General features: G+C 40.2%; 1 protein-coding gene across 1 annotated transcript; it reads right to left on the reverse strand.

The window, feature by feature from the left end:
• Window positions 1-1,264: 1,264 nt before the first annotated feature.
• hapstr1a (HUWE1 associated protein modifying stress responses a) lies at window positions 1,265-11,767 on the reverse strand. The gene is made up of 5 exons (XM_034089728.2): window positions 11,360-11,767; window positions 10,265-10,345; window positions 9,497-9,564; window positions 9,095-9,305; window positions 1,265-4,632 (listed from the first exon to the last, which is right to left on the reverse strand). The coding sequence occupies exons 1-5, from the start codon at window positions 11,553-11,555 to the stop codon at window positions 4,322-4,324; spliced, it is 867 nt and encodes a 288-aa protein (XP_033945619.1). The 5' UTR covers window positions 11,556-11,767; the 3' UTR covers window positions 1,265-4,321.
• Between the last annotated feature and the right edge of the window lie 1,152 nt (window positions 11,768-12,919).

Consider the following 12,919-nt stretch of genomic DNA (forward strand, 5'->3'; position numbering starts at 1 on the left):
TACGGGGTTTAGGAAAGAAAACATGTAAACATGTTTTGTTTATATGAAAAATGCTCATTGCAACTTTAAGCTAATTAAGCTTTAAAGCAGCCTGTGGTGTTGTGTTTTAAACATTTGTCTTTACGTTCATGTTTTTTTCCCCTCACAAAAGCTGTATGATTATATGAGGTAAAACAAACGTGTGGGATATATTTCCTTCCCTTAAAATGTTTGCAAAGTTGTTAGCATCCATGTTTTATGACTAGCTTCTTCTTCCTCTTCTTCTTACGGTATTTGTTTGCACACTGCTGTGGGTTTTGGCGCGTTACTGCCACCTGTTGGGCGAGAGGCACACTGTAAAACCCAGATTCAGTTTATACAGGCTGTGGTTAAACCAAGTAGCCTACTATTTATTTCTTTAAGCATTGGCTGGACAGTTTAATGCCATAGTCACCTGTTTTTACGTTTCGCAGGAGACAAACACTCCATGGACCCCCTTGGTTTAAACATATCATATCTACTCGAGTATGAAAACTCCATAAATCAAATCAAGAGACTAAATAGTAGAAAAGATTAGGATTAGAATTCGACTCAGCAGTTTTCATTTGAATGTAAGTAATAAGTGTCACTGTTAAAGATAGTTGCTACACTATCAGAACAGGGTCACGCACACTTTGCAGGCCTGTCTGTCCCCATCACAGACCCATGGCCATGACATGTGGAAAAGTGACTTTTTCCCCAATGCTGTTCTTTGGCATCATCTTGTGGATTAAAGCAGTGCTAAAATACGTGTAATGTATGTGACCCTTCAATAACCCAGTTCAGAGAAGAAGGCACAACTAACTAAGGAACAACCACTCCCAAAAAATACATTTCTCTTGTGAAATGCAATCTATTCTATAAGTGCTTACTGCTGCTCATTTGCATGTCAGGTCTAAATGCAACCAGATCTATCCGCTCTATAGGGGGAACCTCTGGTGAAAGTTTTTGAGTTCTCAAAATATACCTGCTAAGTGTGTTAAAATGAAGAGTAAAAATAAGCTTCATTACTTGGCCTAAAACGGTTTGCTTTATGCATTTACAATACACTTTGATGACATGCCACTTAAGTTGCCCTTTATTGTCCATATGCTCAAGAGGTGCAATTGAACAAATAAAACATTTCTGTACGAACCCTTAATTAACATTATATTACAATAAATTTAGCTGACGCTTTTATCCAAAGCGACTTACAATAAGTGCAATTAAATATTAAGCAAATTAAATAAACAAAACAAAATAAAACTCCATTTACTTTTCTTTAATGAAACAGACGAACCATTTGCAACTCAATGGTTTTATTTATTTTACAATGTGAACCACATATATCATACCAACAATTAAATGTTAAGTATATAGATTAGCCATTTATTACTTTTTAAACAAATAAGTATCAAGAAACAGCTGATAATAGTGTTGGCTCCAGAGACACTGGCATGACTCAGTCTTTTGGAGAACAATGTGGATGAAGGCCGGTGATTGGCTCGGGGGAAGAAAAGAAAAACACAAAGTGCACCCCCCCCCATTATAACCCAGCTAATCAATGCAGGTTCAACAGGGGGATTAGAAAGATGGCAGCGTCCTGCCAACTCTCCTTAGTCAAGCCTTTTGAGGGGGGGGGGGGGGGGAAGAAACTGTCTGCAGCCACTTCACGTCTTCCCTTTGTTGTCATGCAACAGAAACACTGGGGATGATAACCACTCATTTGTAACATCATGCACCATTTGGTTTCAGTCGATGTGGAGTGCTAGACGCAAAAACAGTGCCCGGAGAAAGATAGCGCAACTCAAATATTCAAAATGCATTCCTCTGATTTAATTAAGAGCGTGTTGACAGGACATAGGATTTACATAATCTCCGTACACTGCCATCGGCTGTCTTTAAGGGCCGAAGTTCCTATTCAATAAACATTGATCCTTCCTATGTTACATTATTAACTAGCCTCGTGCTAGCTGAAGCTAACAAGGACATACATTTCTTGCTTTTTAGAAAGATGTAAAGCATGAATTCTCACCTTTTCTGTATCCAACTCAAAACTCCATTTGGATCTATTCGTTTTAAATCTGTCCAACTCAGTGGTTTCCTTTGTATGTAAGAATAAAGTCTTTGACAGAAGCAACACATCTCAGCCTTTTCTTTTCCACCAACAAGCCAGATATGAATGAATATAAAAGCCAACCTATAACGCAAAATAAAAATCTGTGACCAAACTGTAACAGAAGTTAAAAACTGGCATGCTTTATACAACTAAAGAAAACCCACTTTTCCAGGTGTGAAGGGGAGTGACCGAAAAGGAGGATGAGGAGAAGGAAACGGTGACGTCTCATTGGTTCAGCTACAGCGGGTATTACAGGTCAAGTTTAAGCCAACATTCACTCCATCACTAATATGGCAGGGCATCACTGGGGATATTAATGATTTAAACTTTGTTAGCATCCTATGCTAAAGGAGACCAATAGAAAAAAACAACTTGGATATACTCCAAGTATCTTTCAATATAAATCATAAAAAATGTAATTCAGTTCTTCTTACTTGAACTGTGAAAATACTCAAATTTCAGACTCATGCGGTATCAGCGTCTCCGACTCTTCACCGTTACAAAATTATGGAAGGCAACAACAATTTGAATTAAACCATCGAGGAAATTCATCATCCTACAAAAAAAGCCTCCACGTCGTATTAATGCACACGGCCCTTGTACAAAAAAGCAGACCAACACCCAAACTCCAGCCAGATAATGCAATGTGTGTTCTGATTGGCGTGTTTCGTGAGTCTATTTAGAAACGCCACCTTTGTAAACGGTTCTGTGATTTACGCTTTCTTAACAGCACCGACTACCTTCCGATAAATCATTTGTCAGGCAGGGAAAGACTCTTAATACAAGTGGAGCCCATGTGCGGAAATGTTTGAAGGGTTGTTGGACCAAAGATGTGTGTTTTTAGTCATACCGAGTTAGGGCTGCTCGATTATGGCAAAAATCATAATCTCGATTATATGGGTCAATAATTGATATCACGATTATTAAAAACGATTATCCATTTACTTTGAAAACATCAATTTATTGAAAAAAAGAATTTGAACAGTATGTTACAGTTGATTACCCTGAACTTTAAGTGCAATTGAACTGAAAAAACAATTAAAATATATATATTTTTTTAAATAGAAAAAAAAGGTTTTATCTCGATTATGTTGTTTTCATAATCGTTGCAAGCCAAAATCGTAATTGCGATTAATTGAGCAGCCCTATAGCGAGTGTTTACTTCCTCTAAGCAGTGAGTGTTGTGCTAATCTTGGCTACATCTGGGATATAATGGAAGAGCCGATTTGTTTGCATGAGTTAGGGGGAAATTAAGTGCAGTCCTTATTGCAACTCAGAATAATCACAAGATCACATAAAAGAGCAGTTGCTTTTTGTATAAGACTAGGGTAAAGGGGTGCGCTTTATGACGAGCTGTATTCACACAAAAAAAAGTTTTTTCTTTTTAATCAACAACAGAAAAAATGTGGAGAAAGAATTAACTTGGCTATCAATGCTGCCAACAACAGTGGCAACAAACCTAGAATTTTAACACTGGTGGTTTGACGAACTAATGAAAATGGCGACTGGCTTTAGTAAATAGAGCCATAGTTGAAGCAGTTAGCGGAGAGTAAAGTGACGTGCCATCGACCTGGAGAAATGTAACTGAAGCCGGATGACCCCACACCTGTCCTACTGCGATTCAGCTCCCCCACCGACGACGGAGCAACAGAAAGATCACATGTTGGTCGCAGAGGGTTGAGTCTCCAACGTTTGGCGAGCAACTCGGTTCACTGAGCGAGACGATCATGGCCCTCACTTCCTTATTAAGGTGGCGGGTGAGGATGAGTGGGGTTCAGGGAGGGAAGGGCACAAATGTGTCGAGGATCAAAGTGGCTTTTACTCATCGAAGCAGCACAGTGCGTGTTTGAGAACTGTCCGTATCCCATGATGAGTCTTCCTTCGTTGTCTCCTTTCCGGGGCGGGGGCGATGGCGTCCGGACCTCCTCGTCACACACACACACTCATTAAGTGTTCTGATTGCAGTGATTTGTAGCAAAAGTGCAGGGAAAGGAGACAAGGAATAGAGTTCATTCAACATCAGAAAAGAGCAAACGGGGACCTTCTGTCTGCGTTTTCAGACGTTCTTCTGCACAGCCAGGCAGCTGAATGTCTGTCCTTCCGTCTGTGCATCTGTCCCAGGTTCGCCCCTCAACCCCCTCCCTCCCTCTCCTAGCCTTGGCTCTGAAGGCTTCCCCCCCCTCACACACACAGGCAGGCAGCACATCAGATCATCCTGTTGCGTTTGTGCGTAGGAGAGTCTGTGATGACATCGCTGCACTGGGTGGAGTTTCTTTTCCTGGCTCCTCCCCCTCCGGCGGAGGCTGTAGAGTCCAGATGCAGCGCCATCTCTTCCGAGATGAAAGTGTTCAGGTCGACATCCTGGAGCCCGTTGCGCCGGCTGCGGCACACCGGCCCCGATCCGGAGGAAGCACCTACGCCGGCCCCGCCTCCGTTACTGCTGCTCCCGCTCACATGTGTGGGAGACCCTGGAGCACCGGAGCGGACGCTGATGCTCGCCATGGCTCCACTCAGACCTGTGGAGGAAGGAGGAAAAGACAGGATCATCAATCAAATCTGATGTATATTGTTCAATATCACTAATTACACATTTGCCTCAGGGGGATTTACAGTTGTACCTCTGTACTGTGTGAAGTAGAGATGTCCCGATCCGATCACGTGATTTTTAAAAGATCGGAATTGGGAGAAAAATATCGGGGATCTTTTATTTATTTAAAAAAAACAAAACATTTTATTTAATGTTACAAAACTAAAATGACCATGTTCACGTCTTAAAGTCATCCTGAGGCCTTAGTTTTGGTTTAAAATCACACAACATCATGTATGTGTTGCTTCTTTTGGGCTTGTTTTCAGACCTGGTTGCTTATTTCTCTCAAATCTGGCAACAGAGTGGGCGCAGTGTCTAACAGTAGCAGTAAGCTAACGAGAGGCTACGTTCAGCTGGTGACTCGGGAGTCGGGACAGAGCAAATGTCAGGCGAGTACACTAGGGCTTGTACCCGAATATTCGTTCATTGGAGTACTATTCGGGTTTCAATTTCGTTATTCGGAAATTCGTTTTGTTTGTTTCTTCATTTCCCCCCCGTTTTTTTTCCAAAATTGAATTTATTGAAATCTCCAATATCAACGTAAGAGCTTGTGCCTCTTCGGGGGGTGCCAACACTTAACCATAAACGTTATCGTTTACTTTCTCCGTCTTTATATGTAGATATTACTTTTCTCCGTTAATCTCCGTCACGTTGTTTCCATAGCAACAACAACTTCCTGTCAACAGCGCTACCTCCTTCAAAATAAAAGCATGTCCACAAATAGGAAGCCAAGCCAAATTACACTTAAGACGTATACAACTGCAACGAAAGTAACACACACAATGCAATATCCTTTTCAATTTCAAAGAACACAAATTGGGTTACATTAACAAATAACTATAAAACAACAATACTGTAGAATAACTAAATTAATGCTGTGAATAAACCGAAATACACGTGTTGAAGTGGTTCGCTGCTGATTACTATTGAATTGTGTTACTCCAGTAAGATGGAAATATAATACTTTGTGTATTCATGTTATGTTAAGCTGCTGCTGTTCATTGCATTATTACTAGACTAGTTAGTCTTAAGGCTAGAATTCTGCACTAAGCCACATTTTTATTTTATTTTATTTTATTATTTGTGACTGAATGTGAACTTGTCAAGCTACCTCTTTCCAGTAGACTTATTTTTGTTACTGCACTCTCTGCACTCAATTTGTTTACATGGTTATTTTGTGGTGGACCACTGATGAGCTTTATTTTGTTTTGATCCAATGCTGCACAACTGAACTGATCCAATGCTGCTGTGAAAAAAAGAAGCTATATCCATGTTGGATAGAATGGATAGTTGGGTACTGTCATTTAAATAAAAATAACCTTAAGGGACAACTTGAATGCTTTTTTTCTCTTAATGCATTGCATAAAGATCGGGAAAAATCGGTATCGGCAGATTGTCAAAATCAGATGATCTGGAGCAAAAAAAGGTGATCGGGACATCCCTAGTGTGAAGTAGGGATCGACCGATATGGCTTTTTCAAGGCCGATACTGATTATTAATAATCAAGGAGACCGATAACCGATATTTGGAACCGATATACATTTGCAGTAAAATCAGAAAATCTTGGTATCAAAATGTAGAATAACACAAACTCCAACACAACTTCTTTGAAATGCATTTAAGCATACATTATGTTTAATTAACTTTTAAACATCTTACAACTGGTTTCCTCTCTGTGCCCTTTTCTTTAGTGCAGTCATCTGCAATGAGTTAGAGAGAGACAAGAAGTGGGGCTGCAGGCTGACATGCTTAACTAACAATAATGCTTAATTTATTAAATCTGTCTATCTAGCATAAAATCCCAATAAGCTGCTAGCAACTACAAAACACTAGTGCCAGCTAATGTTTTGCAAACTATTAAAAGTGAGGCTATTACAGTAGACCTAACGTTAGTCTAGTAGCCTCACTTCTAATATGTTGCTAAACATTTGCTAGATACATGTTGGCTAGCTAATGAGCTTCACATATCAACCTGAAAAACTGCGAGGCTCCACTCGCAGCCCCCCCCCCCCCCCACCACAGTTACTCCGCTGCACGCACCCCCAACTCTGACTGACTTCCCGCGTCCCTATGTAACTGGGAAACTGATAGAATTGGATCATAAGATCGTGGTGTTTTTGCAACTTCAGCATAGGGGATAGGGATATTTATTGAACTTCGGTTTAACACATATATGGCTCTGCCGCTCAGCGCTGCTGCTTGCTTCAGTCTGTGTCTGGCGTTCTTTCGCACCTGCCTGTAATCTGAGAAGGTCCCGCCTCTCTGGCTGGCTCCCGCCCGGAAAATCTTCAGTAATAGCCTATCAGATAGCGCTGTGGGCGGGACATTGCTCGTGTACACAGAGTGGTGACTACAGCCAGAGAAACAGCCGCATCAGAGCCAAAGTTTTATCGGGAATTTGATAAAAAAAAGGCTGGTACCGATAATCGGTCAAATGCGGAATATCGGCAACTAGTGTGAAGACAAGGAAAAACAATAGCAACAGATGGGGAACCCTCTCTCAGGACTGACAAACGGGCAATAGATGTGTGTGTATATAGAATAAAATTAGAACATAGAAAATCTAAATGACCAAAATAATGAAAGAACACGAAAGAAAAATGCATTCTTTGGAAAATAGGACGGATGAGCAATCTTGATGGCATTAGTCTTAAAAAATATTATCTGAACATTTTAGTTGCAGCTGCAATCTGTCCCCATCTTATCTATCGACTATGCTATAATCAAGGCAAGCTACCAGTTATGATTTGAAGAAGAAAAAAAATCCATCCCGTTATGCCAGGTTTAATAATTTATTGCAATACCTTCATCGATGTGGTTTTTTGGATAGTCCAACATTTACTGACAACCAAGCAAACACATCATAGGTGAATTAACTTAGCATTTGTCTGGGGAAGTACGCTGGACACACATGACCACAAAGATGGTATCTGCAATTGTCTGAGAAAATATATTTGGGGGGAAAAAGTGTTGTATCGGCAATGCTTTACCATAACAAGCATTCATCTCAAGGGCATTACCCTTTTTCCTGAGATATAAACAGGCATATTGAAGGTTTAGAGTTAGCCTTGTGATGGGGAAGGACACAGAAAGTAAACAGCTCTGTGACGGGACTTTATTTGTCAAAGTCACTCGCTCAGGCTGTTATTTGAGTGTGCGTTTCAGTCTCCCCTTTGGATTTCATTAGAGAACGAGTCAGGTTGAAGCTTCTTCAGAATGACATTGTTAGGATGTCTGACACATTACGGCATTTAAAGCAGCTACCTCGAAACTAGAGCCAAAGAACAAAACAATTCCACAGAAGGTTCATCTCAACAGATGAGTTCTGTAGAAATAAATATGATGCATAAAGTGTCAAGTACAGTTTGTAATGTATTCATGACCCAGCATTTTAATGTAATTGATAAAAGCCTTCAACCAAGTAGTGATGTCATAAAATAGGCAAATGATTTTGTGCTTCACATTTGTTCAAAATACTAAGTTGTGTCTGTAACAACAAATTAGTGAATCCTATTGTCGCGCAATTTGTTTATACAAAACAGAAAGTATGTCTCTCCAACACACACAGAGGTGGAGAAAGCAAAAGCCATCTGATAACTGAGGAAGGAGACACATAGAAACTTCCCGACACAGAGAGACCCGTTTCTGTAACCTAAACCACTGAATGCCTAATGTCATACACCCTGACCCCAGCTACCCTTTCAAGGTGAGGACCTTCAGATAAAGTTCTGAGTACTTATCTGTACTAACAGCACACCAGAAATGCATACAAATGGTTTCATCTGCAAATTTAAACAAACAGTCATCACAAAAGTACTTCGCTTTTGTTTTAGCAAAGTGTTCCCTGTCACACAAACAGGGTCAAGAAGTCCAACACAAAATGCCACACACACACACAAAATGCCACACACACACACAAAATGCCACACAAAATGCCACACACACACACACACACACACACACACACACACACACACACACACACACACACACACACACACACACACACACATTACCTTAGAAGGGTCAATAATGAAAGGAAATTCACCTTATATAATGTCTGCATGTTCATATATTATAAAAATAAGGAGAATGTTATACCTTATACTTCTCAGTACAGTATTTAATTGTACATTCTGTTATCTTTTTTTTGTTTAAGCCTTTGAACCTAGTGCATTGTAAAACCTTATATTTATCAAGTTTGTGGAATCAGTAGGTCTCACGAACACATAGAAGAACCTAAATTAGTGAGCATGCCCTCATAGAAAGGCTGGTATTTAACATATACTGGTCTTAAAGACCAGCAGTTTTCTATGCATCAATGCATCTACCTCCTGGGTTGTAAATCACATATCTGATTAGATGGACAGAATGGCGGGCTCTTCACTCACCGTGCAGTGCTATGGCCTCCCTGAAGGGCTGCAGGTCTGCCTCCACAGATGAGCCGGTCTCTGCCGGAGAGTTAGCCCGACTCGGGGCCACCATGGCCAGCCGGGTGTTGGTCCTGCTACTCCTGTGCGGTGGTGCTTTGCCGCACAGAAAGCTGATAAGATCCTCCCTGCGGATGGTTCTCCGTCGCTTCTTCACCCAGGCCAGCATGTCCTGCAATCCAATACAAGCGCAATCCGTCCTTAGGCAAGGTTTCATTTTATGATGCAATTTATATCCCTCTTGAACACGCCTGCTGTGTACTCCTAAAATAATCTAAAAGCACTGGTTCTTACATTTCAAACAAATGTGACAGGAAGGGGTAGCATCACAATTTGCCCGGATGCAGGAGAAACAAGACCCACCTTATTACGGCGCTGGTGGCCTGTCTGGATGCCCCGATCAAAGGTTCTCTGATGGGCCTCCACACTCTCTGAGATGGTAAAAAAAACACAATATAAAAATAATTAGAATTTTTCATTATCATGTGTTGGAACGCCAAGCAGATATTGACACCTTAAATAACATACAGCTTGAAAATATGTTTGGCATAGGAACATGGAGACATCTAAGTATCACGGGTTATGGTGTACACACTTTTATTTCTATACATTTTTGGGGAAAAACATAAGAGGAGAATCACATGACAGACAGCTTTTGACAGAAACAGCAAATTACTTCTGGAAGTTGCTCACTCCCTAAAGCTAATTCTACCCTCTTCCAGGTTTTGGAAGGTAAACTGCCAAATTGGGAGTCAAGTCCAGTACAATCTCATTCTTACTACAACAAACCGCCTCCCTTTTACTGGTAATTTCTTTACATTGTTATACCATTTTTTATACCCTTTAAATAAGGTCTATTTTTCATCTATCCCTACAGTGAACATGACACACAGACATTCCAAAGACCTGCAAGCCCCATGAGAGACAGATCAATAGAGCGGATAAGAGTGTTTACCACTTGTTGGATGAGCCTGTCAATAAAACATGTCTGCATTTACAAGTACAATGATAGTCAGCAACAATCTGTATTGATCAAATTAAAGCACACAAACAACTGTAGGTGTAGTAGTTAGCAGACCGATATACCTTGCCCAATAGCACGAGTATGGAGAGATGTGGTTATATAGTTACCTTTGTAGAGGTTGGTGACTGCTGTGGCAGAGTTCTGAAATGGCACCCACAATGACAGGCCCTGCTGATGGCATACTCTGTCTGTGTCGGAAAGGGGAAATATGTTTAGTTTCTATACATAACACACATGTGAACGAAAGCAGTCTGGATAAATGTGACCTAAAAAAGGACAACAAAACATTTGAGAGGCTTGGTGATTACAGGGTTGAAGTGGAGATCATTTTCATTCGCCATTTTGTCCTGCTTCTAAAATTGCAGGGACATGGTTTGGCATAAAAATAACTGTCAGCCAGCGCTAGATGGCCAGCAGCTTATTTAGCAAGAAAGCAGACACACCAACTTAACTGCATCATCAGCAGTAAAGTTGCTATGTCAAACATTCATATCTAACACGGATTCACTTAACAAGCTCTGACATAATAGACAGGAATGTAGTATGTTTGATGGTAACTTAACGATAGCATATTGCTCACAAACCAATATTTCCACAGAATACAATCCTCGCCATTTTGTGATTATTACGCGTTGCTAAACAAACTGCTCGATCAGCAGCAAACCGAGCGTTTAAGAACAAGAGTGCATGTAAGTGCCGTTAACTCTATATACTATAATAGCATATTTCAACAGTCAGTCATGTCCGGTGGAACAGATGGTAACACTGACAGTAAACCAGAGACTGTCATCTGGGAATGTCGCGTAGCTACGATTGTTGTTACCATCGCCATTTTGTATCTAGCCCGGCTAACGTTAGCTTTCTTCTGGTGACTAAACTTCAACAAGCCGCCGAATTGTGAAATATATTCATGTTGAGATACTTTAATTATGCCAGTAAACATGATAGTTGTTTGACAATATAACCAGGTTTCGTAACTATTTGATGTCACTGGCTAACAGCTAGCTACATTTAGCCTTTGCCAAATCAGCTGTAAACGTTACCCAGTTTTGACCAGAGTTTTCTAGCAGACTAGTTAGCATTCTACGTTAGTTCACAGCAACGCGTAATTAGCTAGGATGCTAACAAACAAGCTAAATGCTAACTAGCAATGTTAGCCTAGTTGGACCAACTACAGGCAAAAAGAAAGCGCTTGTGTGCACCTTTGTATAACTGTGCCACGGCGGTGGCGGAGTTCTGGAAGAGATGCCACAGTTTATCCTGGTCGTTGTCGGCCTCCTCCTCGCTCGGTTCCCTCTGCTCCGCTTCGGCCAAACACTGCCGCTCCCATTTTGAGAACCAGTGCTCGGGTCCGTGTTCCTGTATCTCCGAGTCTCCGTCTTCCTTCTTCTCCTCCATTTAATGCACCAAAACAGGAGTTAGATGCTCCTTTTTATATATTAAACTATTAATATCGGGCCCTATATGAATAATTATTTGAGTACATTCATGAATGCTGTTTGATTTGTAATAGTTTGCCCCTACAATACAGCGTTGCTCTCTGGCCCCACTACCATCTGTGAAGATAAGCTCAGCTAACTATTTTTCCTGGTAGCCGACGTTGTGATATATACAACGCAGACTATCTTGTTGTGTGCTTTAGCCCGCCCATTATATCATATCTCGACTATGATTGGTCATATGAACACTGCAGGGCTGGCTTGAAAGCTTTATTTCGAATCTTATTGGCTCACGGACACGTCGCTCAAAGCATTGACACAAAAGAACCACAGTGAAAATTCCTCACAAGCTTGCGAGAGAGAGCAAGTTGTGTCGTGAAAAATCTGCACTGTTTGAATAAAAACAATATATATGATAATTTGTTTTGAACAGTGCTTTATAAATACTGTTTTTTATCAACTGTATTATTTTATCCTTCTCTTAGAGTATTTTCTTTCACTTTATAACTAATTCTGAACACACAAGCTGGGAAAGGACATACATTATATTAACCATATAAACTTTTTCCGACAACAGCTAATTGAAGGCCTCTAATATTAGGGGTGCCACCTTATTTATACAGTTATATATATATACACTATAAATTATAGTGTATATATATAACTGTATAAATAAGGTGTCACCCTCTACAAGTCCATATATGACTCATGATAATTTACCTACAAAAACATTTTTGACCTGCTCAAATGGAGAAAAAAATTATAAGGAAAATAATTAAAATGTTATACACACCAATTTAACAAATAAAAAGGAAATTACATAAACGAGAGGAAGTCAGTGATCATAAAAAGCCTAACTGCGACGGGTATTATGACCTGGTGTAATATTATTTTTAACCACTGTATGGTGCAATTTACTCAAATATGAGAATGCATGTCTATTACAGCAAAGCACCTTCTGGTTACAGCAATGAAGATGAACACTGCCTTGCTTATGTGATATTTCATGATAGGCAGGTTTTCCTCCAAAATGGTCACACCCAATGATATACACGTTTGCACGGTTACAAGTTAGAAAAGTGACATTATTGTAAGCCTTTTTTAAATATGTTTTTTCATCTTTGATTAAACATGTTTTTTTATCTTTGATTTCACTTAATTGGCTTAATTGTTTAACCGTTGTAATAACTTATATTGCGGTATACTTTTGTTGTGTGTGTGTGTGTGTGTGTGTGTGTGTGTGTGTGTGTGTGTGTGTGTGTGTGTGCGTGTGTGCGTGTGCGTGTGCTATTCAGCTGAAATCCAACTTGGCCCTATGAAAAT

Source organism: Pseudochaenichthys georgianus, chromosome 8, assembly GCF_902827115.2.
Source record: "Pseudochaenichthys georgianus chromosome 8, fPseGeo1.2, whole genome shotgun sequence".
Classification (NCBI taxonomy): domain Eukaryota; kingdom Metazoa; phylum Chordata; class Actinopteri; order Perciformes; family Channichthyidae; genus Pseudochaenichthys; species Pseudochaenichthys georgianus.